Raw genomic sequence first — 17,846 nt, 5'->3', positions numbered from 1 at the left:
CCACCTGATGTTAACAGCTACTACTAGAACTCGGTGGCTCAGGCAGTGTTTCCACAGCCGTTTTTCAAGAGCACAAGAAGGGCAATCTCTCCTCCCGGCCATTTTTAGGAAAAAATATGCTGAAAACCTCCCAACAGGCAAACTTTATTTTTTGGTGAACAGAATTGTAACCCTTAAGGCAGATTTTCTGCAGCTGGCTTTTAAGCTCACGAGTACAAATTTGCAGGTACAACCTTTAGATGACAGAACCCAACCACCTCGCTCCAGGTTTTTGATCCAGACCTAACAAACGTACACGCCAAACAGCAAATCAACTTTTGTGTGTACAACTGCAGGAAGGAGGCAGGCACGTCAGCTGTGAGATGTTTGCCTCGTTTATTTGGAAAGTTGGCTTTGCACTTGGTTGTTCAGCCTGCAGAAATCAGAGGATACACCAATATCCTTGAAAACTTAGGTCGGCTTCTCACAAAACGACGAGAACACGCCTATTTCTGTCCTCTATTCCCATTCATTTCTGACTATTGATTTCTACTTGCCCTTTGTTTCTCTGATTCTTGGCCAGCTCAACTCGCAAAGTATCACCCCCCAGGCTCAAGCCTTTCAAAGAGGACACAGCACTCTCTGCAGTTGCTTTATCCCTGTAATCGAGAAAAGCCCTGTGCTGTGCTCCTTGCCAATTCAGTCGGAAAGGAGTCGCACGGAATTCCCTCAAAGGACACTTCAGCTCGCTCACTCGTACGCTGGGAGGTATGTCGCCCACATACACAGTGGTAATCGTGCCAGATCCCTCTAAGCTGGGACTTAAAGACCCACTTTCAACACAACGTTGTCCTGTTTGAGCCGAGCCCGATGCAGTTGACGGGCTTGTATTTGCAGCAACTGCCTTCTCGTTTAACACCGCCGGTGGGTTGGCATCTGCCAAGCCTGAACCTTCATCTTGGAGAGCGACGTCCTTGCCAGCCTGCTTCTCTATGTACCGAAGACTCTTTAGGATGGGGATTTTTTCCAGCATCTCATAGCTGACCTAAAAAGGAGGAAGACAGATACATAATGAGATTTCTCTCCTTCCAGAAAAAGGAGAAGACCATCAGGACCCACAAAAAAGAGAGGAGCTTATTATACCGCTGCCGTTCAGAGCACCAGAGCATTCAAAATCTTACTAATTGCTGGCCCGATTCTGAAGTTGCTCCCTAAATACACACTGCAGGACAAAAATAAACATTAGTTATTCTTTAAGCAAGCAGCACAATGTAGATCCAGCAGGAAAATCAAAACCAAACTCAGAACCATTCGATTTTGACATTTTTTTATCAGGGTACTTTCAGATTCACATTCTCATTGTTATCCCTTAATATTTGCTTTGACCGAGCGCCTGTGCTCCTGCTCTAGCAGAAATCTCACATGCCTATAATTCATCAGGCACTTTCATTCTGCAGCCCTCCTCATGCTCTTTTCCATCCAAAACAGGATATCCCATCGGCTGGGTCATACAATGAGGAGGGAGGATGGTGTTAAGTCTGCAGCAGGGGAGCATGCCTTGCAGCAGGGCTCCTCTGAGTGTGGGCCCAGCTGGAGGCACGTTCTCGGGTTGTGGCACATCACCACAGCCTCCTTCTTGTCATCCGACCTCACACACCACCCACAGCTACTCATCAGATCCCACATCGGCCTGCTGGATTGGATCACAGAACGGAAGAGCATCCGGACACTACACTTCAAAACTGTGAACCTTCTATCCCTCCATCCATCCCCAGTTCATAAGCAGCTTTTCTGGAAGTGCTCGTCCTCTCAACAGCTGAACCCTATCCATCTCAGGCATGAGATGCCCCAGGCTGCACTCAGTGACTGGCAGGAAACACAGTGGTTCCCTAGCTAATGTGGTCTGGCTCTTGGCTTGCAGACTGCAGTTGGAAGGAGGAATAATTCATACTTGGATGCTGGACAAGCAGAACATCTATCAAAACAAGATCCAATTCTTAAATTTAGGGAGCAAAACAGAGCCTAGGGAAGCAACACCTGAGCTAGCAGAGACCCAGACCAGTAGCCCACACAGTGTGAGCGAGCCACTCTAGCAGGGTACTGCACCCAAGCTTATGAGCCTGTACTTCTCAGCAAGCTGTGCTGGACCAGCAACAGCATACCCTGGCTAGAATGTGCCTGTAATCTCCCAGCTCAGATCTCTCTCACCTCAGAACCCCCGCATTCCTGGTTCTACAGCTGTAGTCAGAGTGAGTTTGGACCCGGCTGCACTGCATAAAGTCTAAAATTTACAGATCTCTAGGTAAAGTAGTTCAGCTCTGAAGTGATTCGAGTAAAATTGAGGATAAGGTGGGGGCAATGTTAGGTTTAGGTAACAAGAAAACCAGTCAGTACAAGTCTCTTAAACATTCCCAGGCCGCCTCTTCTGAAGAGCAAACAAGAAAGCTTTATTTCAGGCTGAAAGTAAATAAAAATATAATTTACATAAAGCCTGTTCTAGCACTTATCTTGTTAATATACTATCAAACAACAGAATAGGACTAACCAATATGGGCAGAGGCCACCTCCATTCTGCCACACTGCAGACCCAGAGTCACGGTGTTTGGGATCAGGCCCTTTAAACAAGCAAACTTTATGACTGAGAACAACTTCTGGACAAATCTGGCCTGACCTGGCAGCCAGTACAGAGAGGCAAGGACTTCCTCGGGGAGCCTCTGCATTCAGAAAGGTGCATTTTCAGATTTTGAGGAGTTATTGCTCCGTGGATTCTGCGACTGATTTGTTTTTCTCAGCCAAGAATTCGGACTGCTGTGTTTGACAGCAAGCTCCCCTTCCCTGGGCAATACAACATCAAATCAATGCCCGAAGCCATCTTACTTTGTTTTTACTGGCCAATGATCAGGAACATTTGTTGTCCTCTGTCAAATTTCTATGTGAAATGTAAACTCCATGCTAATTAAACCAAACAGGAAAAACATTTTTCCGTTCTCGTGCAACTAATCACTCCTGGGCGCAAAGCACAACCTCAACCTCTTACCAAGTGCACATTTAGTTCCTTTCACCCTGAAATTAAACTCTGTTCCTAAGGCATGGAATGAGTGTTTAGTTAGAAAGATCAACACCAGCAAGGGCAAGCCCTCATCACTTGGTAGAATAAAGGAATCAAAGAGATGGGCACTGGGAGGATGATCTCTGGAACTCCCAGTCTTTTTAGGGCAAATTGAGAAGAAGAGTTAGATAATCCAAAGGCCAGCACACTCTGAGACTTCAACTGGCCAGGCTTCAACATGGCCTCTCCTCTCACTAGAGTGACCAGCAGTTTTTGGCATCTGACTGCAGCATTTTGAGCTACTGTTTCAGGCTCCCTGCAAACGCAGGAAGATGTGGTTACAACAGCATCTATGTCTTTGTAAGGGCTATGAACCATTTTTTTTAGAAAAGGTCAAGCTCTGCTCATTAAACACCACCCCACAAGGAGAACCTATCACTATCTTAAATTCAGCCCTCTGCAGAGATAACAGCACCGAAGGCAGTTGATTTAGCACTCAGATTTGTTTGTAATAGAAAACATTCTGTAAAAAAACCCTACATTAGACAAGTTCTGACACTGGCAACTGACATCCTTCTGCAACAAAAGAGACAGAGGATTTACCTTAAGGGCTGTTTTCCCTGGGGTCTAGGAGAATCTTCCAGCTGGGCCAAAGCTTTCAAATCCTTCCCTATTTCCCCCCACTTTTATGTCAAGGAAAGGCAGAAACTCAGTTTAGGACTTCAGAGTTTCAATTCAACAAACCAATTCACTACCTTTTTTGGGGTGCAGCGAGTGAGAGCCAAAAGGGCAAAGGGGGCAGTGGGTGGCAGAGGAGAGGAAAAAGCTTGCTCTGCTCTGTTGCAAAACAGCAAACAAAAGAGCTCTGTGGTAGTACAATGTGTTGCTAATTACGATCATGCAAAAAGTTTCTTTTGTCTTGTGAGCTGCAGAGGATTGCAATGATTTATTTCCATGTGGAGAGAGGCCAAAGATATTCCTCCTCCATTTCAAACAAGCTGCACGTTTCCTGGTCCTGTGCCGGCTGGTCACTCCTCCCTAGACTTGCCTACTGCTTTAGGCTAAGCCAGGATGGGGGGGACTTCGGTTCTTCCCCAAGTCTGGTTGATCCAGTTATGAGGACCTGGGCAAACCCAGTGGAGGAAGCTTCTTCCCTTGCTCCCCTCATCCCTACAAAGTCAAGGCCAAACCATTTATTGATGTTTGTAAACTTTATATTGAGCATTGGGATTTAGCTAGATGATTGGCTTCAGCAGCGAAGCCAGCTGAAGAAGTTTCCTATTATCCCTTGACCACCAATTCCCAGGCCAGTTCCATAATTCAGCCCTCTGGGCTTGGCCAACAGAAGTGCTTGTGGGTCTGCACTATAAACTCAGTAACTGAAGTGATTCAGGTTAAAAATAACTCCACCAAAGGCAATTAATCATTTAACAATCCTGCCTACTCCCTGCCATAGCTGGGAGAGCCTTGGGGAAAGAGGACAGCAGGGTAGATGAATTCTTCTGGCACACAATTACCAGACTATGGGAAAGGAGCTGAGAAGGGAAATGTGGCCCCTTTCTGACAGAAACCTGAGCAAAATAGTCTTGGATGCTGACTGCCAATACAAATCTCCCAGCACTTAACTCTGAGCATCCACTCTTACAACACCTGGTTTGGTCCCAAACACACGTAGTGGCAGATGGACTTCTGCTGGAACATCGGCGCTCTCTTCAACCTCTGTTATTCCAGAAGAGTGAACGTAGCCACTTTCAATATTTTGCTGTGGAAAATGAAAGATGTGTTTGTCCTCTGACAGAATGAGTAACGCTGACCCCTGATATAGCGCAGGCCAAGCCAAACACCACTTGGATTTCCCTGGCAGCAGAGGCGGCGTAGTTTTGACGCACGGCAGACGAGGGAAGGACAGCTATAGATGGGAGAGCACGCTAGGTCTGCTATTTAATTCTGCTTCACCCAGCTCCTCATCCGCACACACCGACTGATAAGAACTCATGGATCAGGATGGAGACAGATGCTGCTGCTGCTCTGCCCTGGAAGGCTGCGAACAAGACCAAACGATGTTTACTACAGCAGATCCACCAGCCCTTCCAAGTGTTGAGGCTGGTAGGCAGAAGGTGTTTGAAAGATTCATCTTTGCCCGCCCTGAGGGGTGCCTGACCCTACACTCCTCATAAAGGCCTCCAGGACAGAGCCCACTCCTCGGGTTGTCTCCTTAACCAGTTGCTTGTTCCAAGGAGCGCAGAGCTCACAGGAGTTTGAAGCACAGATAAAGCCAAGACAGCTAAGACGGGCCAGCACAGCCGAACATTTTATCATTCATTTGCACAAAATGTCCAAATATGTGCACGCAATCTGAGGGCATATTTCTGGGAGCTGGCAGCCTGTGAAGTCTGCTAGTGTCCCTCAGGAGAAACTTATGCAACCCACATTTGGAATCCATCAGCAAAAACGGGATTCCTGAGACTCTGCAGCAAGGGTCAGATTTGCAAAGGTGTTGAGATGTTTAACCATGTGCTATCCCTCCAAAAAAACAAAATAAAACAAACCTTGGCTAAACTGACAGCAATTTTTATCTGATGGCAACATTATGTCCCTGCTGAAGGTTTTGCCAGCTTCAATGTGTGAATTTTTTGAGCTTTAAAACAACATCACTTTGCTTTCCAAATATTCTATCACAGACCTGAATCAAAAGCTGTTTGTTGTCAGATAGTTTCCATCTCTGCCACTGTGTACTAAACTCTTCCAAAATTAGACCCAGGGATTCCCCGCAGTTCATTTCATTCTGGGAAAAAAAAAAAAAATCTTTTCCTACTTCTATAAAATTTTCAGTAAAAGAATGATGAAAGAAACAGAAGGAAATGCTTGCTAGAATCTAGTGATTTTTCCACCAACTACTCTAATTTCCCTCCTCATGACCCCAAATATTTTAATTGGTCTGTACAGTTTCAATTTAAAATAAGCACAGCACAAATAACTTCATAATTGTGACAAATATAATGGACAGCGCCAAAGATAAAGATCACAGCTACCCATACAAAATGCTAAATGAGAAAGCCCGTCATTTCATGAATGTAGAGTTCCCAGAAACAATGGCTTAGATTTGCAGGACAGATGAAGCCAAATAATTCTTCACTGGCATCCAAATCAAGTTTTCCAGAGCACTCAGCTCCAAAGCAGCTCTAGCTGTCCTCCAGGAGCACGTACTGATTTTTCAAACCCCTGAACTCAGATGCAGAAAACTTACTCGCATACACACTCCAGGACTGCCTGTGTAATGACAAGTGTTTCTAGAGTGCTTAGCACTGATTTGGATAATGCTTCTTTGGTATTAATAATATTGTAGCTCTTATACTTCCTTGGAAGTCTTTAAATCCGCATTTCTGTGACAAAAATCACAGTAAGTAATTCACATTTTCCTGTTTGGAAAAAAACACACGACCTCGACAGGAAGAAATAGCTCAGCTGGAAATTCTGCACTGAGAAGAACCAAAAGGAGGCAACTCAAGGCAAGTCTTACCAATTACCCCAAGAAGTGAATAATTTACTCACAGAGTAACACCTATTTACTCCATCCTCATATCTGACACACAACTTCCTTCCTACATAGGACATTACAAACAAAAACGCTCCAGGAAAACGCAGTACCTCTTAGAACACAGAAATCTAGCCTGGAGACATGCATCTTGTTTGCTCCATAAGTACCTTCTTACCTCTTTGGAGCTGAAAACAGAGCGTAGGTACTAATGGCCATTTATCCCAACAGCTTCGGGAAAGCACATCCTTTACAACAATGCTGAGCTGTAATCCCATGTTTGCAAACACCTTTAATTTACGCTCTTAAATCATTGTCTTGGCTTGATCCGGCCCATGTTCCTGAAGAAGGAACTTTTTTGCAAAGCATTTTACAAGTCACACATCTCAACAATACAGTTAAGCTACTTTTTGTTGATGAAACACCGTATTTACAAGTGGCTCATTTATTTACTCACTACCTCTTGGTTCATTTAGTTTTGCTCTGAGGAACAGGAATGCACCACTAAAGCCAGGATTTGAAGGAGAAAAGGACGCAGAGAAAAGGATGTAGAAGCAGCCAGGAAAAGTCAAAGGACAAATACTTAAATAACCCATATCAAATCCTGCACTTTTAACACCCTGTCGATTAACTAGACCTCCCACCTCCAAGACCCTCTGTGCAAGAGCTGATCATACAGTTACTACCACAACCAAAACATGTACAAGTGGTTCAGCTTCCTGTGAAAGAATAATGCTAATTTATTTCTTCTTCATACAGACACAACACTGTTTTTGTCCCAGAACAGAAAGATAATGCTTCATTAGTTTATGAGGTGTATATTATAACACTGATCTCGATTTTTTTTCCTCTAAAGAGCAAAAAAATGCAAAGGTAACAGCAAATTTGACACATGGCTTAGGACTGATTGACTTTTCATGAGTGGTAAAAGTTGTAGAGAAGTTTAACAGCCCCTGGAAGAGACTGTGTTCCACAGACCTTTGAAAAATGTTGCTGCTGAAGGGAATGAGACAGAAAAAAAAAGGAAAAAAAAAAGTGTTAGCAAGGCCACTTACTGAGACTGAAGTCTGACAATAAGACAGACAGACTGGGATCAAAAATGTGTTGGCAAGATGAATGGAGCACAAGGGGTAGGCCTTCAAAACAATTACATTCAATAATATCCTAAAAAAATGATGATTCAAAAATAATTCAGTGGAAAAAATGCACTAGTACAGACAGAGCGTTTATTTATTTATTTCTAACCTCAAATCCTCAGCCACAGGCAGGGTAAAACACTCTCCCACCATAGGAATAAAAATAGTACTGGTTAGAATTGTTTGTTGTAGATACATTACCTTCACAAACTTAACTCTTTTTGCTGGCTGGCAAGTGCTTAACAAACAATTCTTCATTTCCCTAGAAGTATTCACTAATAATTCCTCAGTGGTTTCTGCAAGACATGGGTGTACTATTCCTCATTTCAGCAGTCCTGCTGTTATTCAACCATGTAGGATTGCATCTGCTCCCTAACTGGATGATTTTAGGAATGAAAATCTAATGACAAAAAGTTTTCCCAGCATGAACTTCCAGTAAAACAATTCACTACATGCTTTTCTGAAACCATTGTGAAGCTGCTAAAGTTTTTGACAATCTTGAGGGCAGCGAGGGGGAGGCCAAATACATAAAAAATAGTTGTCAATAAATAACAATTCATGATTTAAAAGAGTATAAAGTCACTAGTCCTCCACCTGAAAATGAGCTCCAGCCACAAATTAGAAACATAGAATGGTTTGGTTTGGAAGGGACCTCAAAGATCATCCAGTTCCAACCCCCTGCCATTGGTGGGGACACCTTCCACTACACCAGGCTGCTCAAAGCCTCATCCAACCTGGCCTTGAACACTTCCAGGGATGGGGCAGCCACAGCTTCCCTGGGCAACCTGGTCCAGTGTCTCACCACCCTCTGAGTGAAAAATTTCTTCCTTATATCTAATCTAAATCTGCCCTCTTTCTGTTTAAATCCATTGCCCCTTGTCCTATCACTACATGCCCTTGTAAAAAGTCCCTCTCCAGCTTTCCTGTAGGCCCCCTTTAGGTACTGGAAGGCTGCAATAAGATGAAATTCATCTATCCTTTGAAAGTTAATTCCACACATCCGCTATGTAAACAGCAATGTACCAGCCACTAGGTCATGCTTTTCTTTCACAACCAGAGCAGCACATAAACTACCTGCTCCACACGGCCAAATGCCATAAAGTTCTCTCTACGGTACTGTCTCCAGAAAACGAACAGAGCCAATTTGAATGAGCACTGAGGAATAAAACATAAGGTGGAGAAGCCCCTCCACTTACACAGACCATTATACTGCAAACAGCTACAAGAAACAATGTCTTAAAAATCCACAAATGATGTTTCCAGGGGCTCTCACTCTATAATCCATTTGATACAGCAAACTCAGCTTCAGTAATATATTTCTTCTCCTCACCATTACCACTCAAAACCCACAAATTCTGCTGTTTTGTTTCATCTGACAAACATATTTGCTCCTTTTCCAATTATTTCCAATACAACAAATGTGTTTATATGGAAAAACAGAGGCTTGTCAGCAGAATGTCAGTACCAGTAAGCCACCGTTAGCAGAGGTAACTTGCCTTATGCCATATTATTCCCTGAGGTTTCAGTCGTTTGCAGTTAGTCTTGATAGTTCTTGTTGGAGTGAGTATGTAATCCACAGTTAAATCATGATCATCGAGAAGCTCTTCTGCTATGTCAACCACCTACAAGGAACAAGAGATTTGGGGTAAACAGCTAAAAAACAAAATCACTAAAACTGCGCACTATTCCTGATGTCTCGTGACATACAAAAATCTGTCGGTGACAGTGGAAACAAAGATGCTACACCAGCATCATTCCAAGACTCTTCTTCAGACATACCATTCAGGGTCACACAGTTGTGACTCGTCACTTGAGAGTGGACGTTTTAACTTACCTGGCAGTCATGCACAATAGTAATTACAGGTGTATCCGCCTGCACTGCGCCCATGGACACCATCATTGCATATTCCATGTCTGCATAACCTTCCCCTTTCCCAATTCTCCAGCCTAAAACACACAAAAGCCAACAGTGATAGAGAACATGGAAACAGCAGAGTAGAGAGGCTGATAACTGTCAAAAGCATCCAACTAAACTAAGCAGTCTGCAACAGATAATCCAAGAGTTATAACTCGGGAAAAATTCAGATCAGCGTCTCTCACAGAATGCAACTTTCCTTGGAATCAGCACTGAAATGAAAGTAAAACGTTAGATTCAGTGAACACCTGATCCCAGGAGCCTCCCATTCAGAATAAATCAAATTTAGGCCAATTCAGCTAACACAGAAGTGTATTTACCCATTGTAATTAGAACCCTCTACTCATGTCAAACACAGGTTAACTTCATGTGGGTAAAGAGGAGTCTGGGTCACACACAAAGTATGTTACTTTTAGGCAATGCATAAAGTCAACCGAAAATTTTTCACCACCAGCAGGTCTTCAAAATACTAGAAAACACAAAATCTATCCCCAAATAGGTACTGAATCAGCAGCTCTAACACATGTCCTTTCACACACCCTGTGAGAGCAGAGCAGAGCAGACCCTCTGAACACAGAGCCCTCTGATTATTTTAAAAGCAAAAAAATAAAATTGCTTGCCTGGATAACTCTACTGAAGGATAAAACACTGGCCCACATGCTCTACGCCCTGCTGCAGTCTGCCTGCTAAGTCCTGGCAGCACTGCAGTAAAGCAGGCACTGACTTTTCCTGGTTGGACTGGGATCAGTGACTCGTCACACAGAAGAGACAGAACTCGAGACTGTAATTTGGTTCCAAAGATATGTTCATGTCTCCCAAAAGGAACACGTAGTGTAGCCTACTGACATCGTGAACGACGACCTAAGACCCTCCTCCTTAAAAGCTTACAAGGCTTTATCTTACCTTTTTCAGAGACAGCCACTGATCCTACAACAACCAAGTCCACCCGTACTTTCCCATCGAGACCTACGGGCACACTGTATTCTTTTACACCCTGGAAGAAAACCATAATTTTAGGTTCGCAGAGTGCAGAGCCTTCTTACCAGCAAGGCAGAAATCCAGAGTATTTTGATAAATCCAAGTAACTCCCCACGTTTCAAAGTGTTTCTTCCATGTATAGCCAAGCTGTACAGGTCTGGAAAGTTATCCTCTAGGGAATCCCAGAATACATTCCCTACTACAGCGCCAAGAATTTTGGCAGACTTCAAGGAGAGCTAAGGGAGGTGGGCACTTTTCTAAGCAAGGTTACTTATTTAGGATCAAAAATTCGGATTTTGAAACCCTTTATTGGCCATCTATTTCTAAAAATGAGGGCAAACAACACTTCTACACCACTACTACTACTAACTTTAAGTCATAATATGTAAATTCATGCCCAATGAAGAATATCAGAGCACTACAAATTCTTAAATTAATTCTCACAGTTAATTTAGACACAGAGAGCTACAGCACACAGATGTTAAGCAGCTTGTCTGAAGTCACACAAAAGGCTTTACTGAAGCACAAGCAGGTACACAAGCTGGATCACTCTCCATTTCACACTGCATCCACTGCACTGCCAGCTTCTCCACACCTGTGTCTTTAGAAGCACCTTCCAAAACTGCCTATGTGTTCCCCAAGACAATGTTCCTCAACACTTTGCTGCATGATCATAGTCCAGGGCGTGCCACTGAAGCTATCTTTACCAAAAACTTCTATCTAAGACACTAATGAACAGGAACACACACTGTTCCTGTCAAGTGGAAAGAAAACCTTACATAGTGCTGTTATCTTTTTTTTCTTCCCCCCTCGTTCCCACCCACCCCTCTTCAGGCTCCTCTCTAAAGAACATTTTCTAAAAAAAATCTGTACAGAGCTGCAGAAATTAAAAACGGTGTTTATTTAGGCTTTCAAACAAGAGAGGTTTACAACTTTTAGAAAGATACTCCATGATTCATTCACTCTTAATACATCTGTACAGCGCACTACAAATCCTCCTCATACCAGTTCAACTTTGTGCTAGGTTAATCCTCACAATAAAAAGCCAAATACTTTCTGTGTAGAGAGAAAAATAAAACCAAAAAGATAAGTAATCTGTGGCTGACTATTAGTAACAATGCTCATTATCCACTTTGCAGCAGCGTGGTAAGAATTATTAGCAGTTTATATTTACAAAGCACTGTGAAAACAGCATTTGTTCATTAGTAGCCTGGCTGGGGGAAAGAATAGACACATGGTGGTAGATCACAGATCAGATACGAGGCCTGAAGCAGGTCAAGAGAAAGGTCTCTTTCAAAAGTGCTCTTCAACCCTGAAAAGCTTAATTAGTTAATGACTTTAATAGAAGTTCCAACAAACTAATTACCATCCATTTACAGCCCTCAGCTGTATACAGGATTAGCGTGGAACTTTATTGCCTTTAGCAGGAGATAAAGAACAAAATAAAACCTACAGAGCTGGCCTGTTCATTTTGTACAAGTTACATCTTCGTATCAAATAAGGACGTGTCTAAAATCAGGCAGGTTTCTCTGATAAATGCCTTCAGCTGCACAGTATGATATTTTAACACCAGAGGGCAGCAACATACCACACTTCAAAAGAAAACCCATTTTTTTGTACCTCGGCTGATGCAAATGACAGAATCAATGTTTCTTTAGACTTAGGATTCTGAAAAAAGTCATCTTTCCTATTTAGTAAAACCTAATATTTTATTGATCATATTATGCAAAAACTGTAAACACTAAAATATTCTTTATAGGGTTCGCTAGCTTAAAACTGCAGAAGGATATAGGAGTACTATTTATCGGAAACCTAAATATCTAAGTTACCTATGAAAGTCGCTCATCATGTTCAAAAAATCATTCACAAAATACCTATACTGTTCTGCTAATAAAACTTAGCAAAAAGACTAAGTTTCCCCATGATTTAAGTACCAACAAAAAAAATATTAATGGTGGATGTGTACACAAAACCAGGAATAACTTACTAGCAGAGCAATATTTCAGGTGGCATCTGGTTATCCAACCTCTAGCTGGACTGTCAGAACACAACACTCTTCCACAAGTTAATTCCGAGCTCCCCCATTCTTCAGTTCCTACCTGAGACGTAGCACATACTCGCAGGATCTCCTTAGTTGCACCTGAAGGTGGAACGATCCTGTTGAACAGCCCGGTTCTCAGACGTGGTGTGGGAACCAACAAAGTCTTCCTTGCCTGTGTAACAACAGAAGTCATCACAATAAAAGGAGGTGGTCCACTAAGGAAATATTTTTACTGTCCCATTGGTCTCCATATGGTGGACCATCTTATTGCTACAGAGTAGTTAGCATCTTTGATTGTGTAGTGCTTGTAGATGAATCCCCCTCGCAGTACAGCAAAATTCCAGACAAGGTTTTATTTAAGAAATAGACAGCAAGGCACACCTACTGGTCTAATGCGTATGTCCACAAATAAGCTACTCATATGAGCTACTGAATGTGCATAGAATCACAGAATGGTTTGGGTTGGAAGGGACCTCAAACATCATCCAGTTCCAACCCCCCTGCCGTGGGCAGGGACACCTTCCACTACACCAGGTTGCCCAAATCCTCATCCAACCTGGCCTTGAACACTTCCAGGGATGGGGCAGCCACAGCTTCTCTGGGCAACCTGGTCCAGTGCCTCACCACCCTCTGAGTGAAAAATTTCTTCCTTAGATGTAATAAAAATCTCCCCTCTTTCAGTTTAAAACCATTGCCCCTTGTCCTGTCACTACACGCCCTTGTAAAAAGTCCCTCTCCAGCTTTCCTGTAGGCCCCCTGAAGTACTGGCAGGCTGCAACAAGATCACCCCGGAGCCTTCACAGGTCTGAGGTAACTCTGTCACACGTTCACTTTGTGACAAAGGTAAGGCAATTTGAGGCAAGGCAAGGCTATCTTAGTGTTTTGGGGAATAAGAACACAATGACAGCAAAACACCTATTGCTCTGCAGAAACTCCTTTATTTCCCCAAACCCTACCTGCACCTTTGCCATTTGCCAAAAAGGCAAAGGCATCCTTGCACAAGCAACCTCAACGAGGTTTAGGGCTGGTAAAGATCTTGCCAGACATGGCAGGCATGGATGATGAGATGCTGCCAAGCGCCGCGCTGCTGTCCCGCTCTCCTCCTCAGTGGTGAGGAGCATGTACCTCAAAGTGGTGGTGCAGAGGTGCAGTTACCTGCAGTGCAGCTAGCCGAACACCTTCCAGAGGCTTGTCAGGATCCACTTTAATCTCACGTGCTCTGTTGAACACATCCAGCTCTTTAACAGAGCAGCAGGCCTGGTGAGACCCCTGTGTGAAGAAGGGAAGCAAGACAGAAGAGAGTAAATTCACTTACTTCCAGCGTCAGAAAGCGAGCGTTCTTCTGGGGAGCATCGGGATTTATTTTTACAGCACGGGCAGCTTTGAACTCCTGTAAGCCCAGAAGCCGTGTCGCAGCATGGGAGGCACCCTGTTTTCATGAGATATTAGTGCATCACCAAGGAGTTCAGAGCAGAGAAGGGAAATTCACAATCTTTCATCTTACAGAGAGGCAGACTGCCCCAGATTTTCAATATGAGGGACATGCTGTTAATTCCGTGATGTATGGGAAACTCTCCCATCCCAACAGATGCTGAGTGCCTGTAGTATCTTCAAGGCCTCAGAAAAAGAGAGGACCCAGCACAGCCACTTTGCCCAACTTCACCCTCATTCACACCTAACTGAAAGCAACTGAGAGCAACAAAACTAGTGAAGGGTTTGGAGAACTTGTCCTATGAGGAGCAGCTGAGGGAGCTGGGACTGGTCAGTCTGGAGAAGAGGAGGCTCACGGGGGACCTTATCGCTCTCTACAGTTACCTGAAAGGAAGTTGTAGGGAGATGGGGTTGGTCTCTTCTCCCACGTTATGAATGACAGGACGAGAGCGAATGGCCTCAAGTTACGCCAGGGGAAATTTAGGTTGGATATCAGGAAGAATTTCTTTACAGAGAGGGTTGTGAAGTATCGGAACAGGCTGCCCAGGGAGGTGGTGGAGTCTCCATCCCTGGAGATGTTTAAAAACTGTGTGAATTTTGTGTTGAGGAACATGGTTTAGGGACTCTGACAGTACAGGTGTTGGATTTGATGACCTTAAAGGTCTCTTCCAACCAGACGGTTCTATGATAGCTAGAGATCCATTTCCCTTTTTAGTCAACAAACACAAACAGTTTCCTTTAAAGACACGCCATAGTCGGAGACTTTTTTGGATGAAGACAAGGGTCTCTCTTTACAGAGACTATACTGACCTCAGAAGACTCATTTCTTAACAAAGAAAGGTGCCCGAGCTTAGCAGAGCACACACTCCTCTTGTAACCTAAGCTGATATCACTTTATCCTGTGATAAAGCCTCAGGCTTCCTCCACCCACCTCAGCACCTATTTTACTTCTGCACCAAACTATGGCCGAACACTTCTGCCAGTCCCTTGAGCAAACGCAGAGGCCGCCTCCTAAAGCTGCTCATGGGCACGAACCCCCAACACACATCTCCACAACGCTCTTTTGGTCACCACTTCTTCGACACACTGCAGACACGTGGCTGTACACCCTGAGTTTGGATTAAAACAGTTACCTGAGTAACTGGACACCTTAAAGTCCTCGTATTTCTTCCTCCTGCCCATAAACTAGGGACACAGTGAGGGTGGAGCAGGAGGATGGGTTCTCCCACCACTGCCCAGCAATAACGTGGCCACCGTTCCTATTTCAGCAGCGCATGGTATGTTCCCAGCCAAAGCCCTACGAGATGGGCAACCCGAGCTTTCCATCCCCGTGGACCTGCTGAAGGCCCTGGGGAGGGAATCCTCGTTCCAAGTGCCTCAGTTTCCCCCCCCATAAATAGATTTCTCTCGTTCACGCTGTGTTTGTGTATCTACCGCCCAAAACACAGCACGCACCTTGTCGGGCACCTGCATTTCACCCGCTATACGCCATATTACGTGCACTGTTTGTGTCGGGCTGCCTGTTTCTCGGAGCCCTGCCGCTCTCTGCCGTCCCTCACCCTCCGCAGCCGCGAGAGGGGGAAGGACGCGGCCCGGACCCGCCACCGGGCCGCCGTACCTTGAAGTTGGGGATGCGGCCGTGCACGGGCCGCGGGAACTCGGCCAGCCCGCTGGCCTCCAGCTGGTCCCACACCTTCTGCCGGACGTCCCGCTTGGAGGCACCTGGAGAAGGGCGGAGCGGAGGAGAAGGGCGGGCGCCTCACGGGGGGAGCCGCGGGGACGGCGGGAGCCGCGGGGACGAGCGGGCGCCTCACGGGGGAGCGCTGCGCCCGCCCCGCCATCCCCCTCCCTCAGACCAACCGTCACCCCCAACGGCCGCGCTCGCGCTTCCTCCTCCCCCTCCTCTCCTCTCCTCCGCCCCCGCGGCGTGACGTAACGCGCCGCCCCGCGCCGCTCACCCGCGCGCACCCGCGCGCCCCGCTCCATGGCGACGCAACCGGCGGCGGCCTCTTCCGCCTTAGCCCCGCCCCTCCCGCAGGCACCTACGGCGGCGCGGAGGGGCCAAATATCCCCGAAGGCGAAGGAGAGGCGTGTGAACGGTGTCCGGCGATGGCGGGGCTGCCCACACTCTTGTCGTTAATATTGGGCGAGTGACCCCCGAGGTTACCGAAACGCCGTGGTCTTTCGTTACAGCTGGGGGAAAAAACCCCACCCCGCTTCTTGTCAAATGACCTCCCAGATAAATTATTTTTTTCCGTTTAAAATTGGCTGGCCGGGAATATGCAGCCTTTATGTGGGCTTCCAGGTCTACCAGCTGTCAGAAAGTATGCTTCTCACTTGCATTTAATAGGATAATAAATTGTTTGCATGATTTATTGTTTATAGAGTTAATGTATTTGACAATTACTCCAAGAAGAGGGAGGACATTGAGAATCCCGGCATTCCTGAGCAGAGTGGGATGGAAGGGTCATGGGAACAATGAAACGGAGGTTTAGTTTAAAGTGTGTCGGGGAAGGGAGGGAAATGGCTTTTGAATTCGGTTTCTGATCTGCTTGGCTTGGATGCCACCGATACACATCCACCGTCAGAGCTGACCGTGGCTCTGCCAACCAAAAAGCAGAACAAATTCGGATGCTCTTCTCTGAATAGTTACAGATGTATAGCTGGGCAGATGCAAACGCCTTTTTTTTTCCTCTGCGGCTGCTGTTGATTGCTAAACTGTTGGGTTTTTTTTCACAGGGCGAACCAAAGGCCAGGACTCTGCTGGGCTCAGGAGTCTTTCCCCCTCTAGCTATGCGTGTTTTTTCAAACCCAGATTAATATCGACATTTTGGGCTAAATTCTGCGGAGCAGCTGCGGTGAGCCTGAGGCTTCACCTTTCCACCAAAGTCCCTCGTAAGCATCCGGAGAAAGTACTTAGAGCCCTGGTTCTGCAATGGGGTGCATTTAGGAAAAGCCTTTTCGCTACCTCGGCGTGCTGCTGGAGCCAGTGGGAATCCGTCCAGGCATAACAGACCACCCATGTGGAGCTGGGCCTAAATGTTGGAAGCTCATTCCTCCCCTTCCTACTCACGGAAAACTCCTGGCGACTTTGATATCTCTACGGGGAGTTCAGGATCGGGCCTTTGGAGAGCAATTTACAACCTCTCTGTAATTCAGCATTGCGATTTGTGCTCCCGAGCTGCGAGTCCCGACGCTGTCCGTCCATCCGCTGCCACCCAAAATCGTCACTCTGCAGCTCGTGGGACTTGTTCCTGCTCCAACACGCTCCCTTCCTCCTCTCCTTCGAGGAAGGGAAAATGAGTGAGGGAGCAATAATGCCATTAATTAATATGTCAACAGTCAAGGGGGGCTGAGATCCTACCAGACCACCTACATCTCCCTCCAACCTCCATGCAAGACGCTCAGTAAAGCTGTTCCTTACATGGATTTGGCTTCCAAAAAAGAGGGCCTGAGCTGGCTTTCTAGGCATCAGAGTACTTCGCCTTAAGCACGTGGGGAGTCTGCTAAGAGGTGATGTCTTTTCTGCTGGTTCAATTCTCTGCTTTGATTTTACAGGTCTGAAATTTGCTCCAAATTCCTTTTCCAGGGTCTCTTTTATCACATTTGCTGCAGCCATTAGCTCTAGCAGCCTGATGTGGCTCGTATGGATGCCACTGGAAAGCCTCTCTTTTCAGCGGGAAGCAGACGGGGCCACCAACATCCTTGTAAACGGAATTAGTCTATTGGAGGTGCCTGAATCAATTCTAATATCCATTTTACCAAACTGAATAAAATACTCT

The 17,846-nt window shown here is 45.5% G+C and overlaps 1 protein-coding gene across 1 annotated transcript; it reads right to left on the bottom strand.

Moving 5' to 3' along the window:
- Nucleotides 1-82: 82 nt before the first annotated feature.
- MTHFSD (methenyltetrahydrofolate synthetase domain containing) lies at nucleotides 83-16,050 on the bottom strand. The gene is made up of 8 exons (XM_086620877.1): nucleotides 16,023-16,050; nucleotides 15,683-15,786; nucleotides 13,789-13,902; nucleotides 12,692-12,805; nucleotides 10,518-10,608; nucleotides 9,534-9,646; nucleotides 9,196-9,321; nucleotides 83-1,024 (listed from the first exon to the last, which is right to left on the bottom strand). The coding sequence occupies exons 1-8, from the start codon at nucleotides 16,048-16,050 to the stop codon at nucleotides 509-511; spliced, it is 1,206 nt and encodes a 401-aa protein (XP_086477003.1). The 3' UTR covers nucleotides 83-508.
- Between the last annotated feature and the right edge of the window lie 1,796 nt (nucleotides 16,051-17,846).

Source organism: Tauraco erythrolophus, chromosome 15, assembly GCF_009769465.1.
Source record: "Tauraco erythrolophus isolate bTauEry1 chromosome 15, bTauEry1.pri, whole genome shotgun sequence".
NCBI lineage: Eukaryota > Metazoa > Chordata > Aves > Musophagiformes > Musophagidae > Tauraco > Tauraco erythrolophus.
This window is presented reverse-complemented; position numbering and strand designations above follow the sequence as displayed.

Bases quoted from the DNA above. Each gene is read 5' to 3' on its own strand.
- MTHFSD (XM_086620877.1), bottom strand. From the start codon at position 16,050: ATGGAGCGGGGCGCGCGGGTGCGCGCGG. The intron at 15,787-16,022 runs GTGAGCGGCGCG...GCCCTTCTCCAG, and splicing joins GGGCGCGCGGGTGCGCGCGG to GTGCCTCCAAGCGGGACGTC. The intron at 1,025-9,195 runs GCAAGTTACCTC...CCTCCTTTTTAG, and splicing joins AGGGAATAATATGGCATAAG to GTCAGCTATGAGATGCTGGA.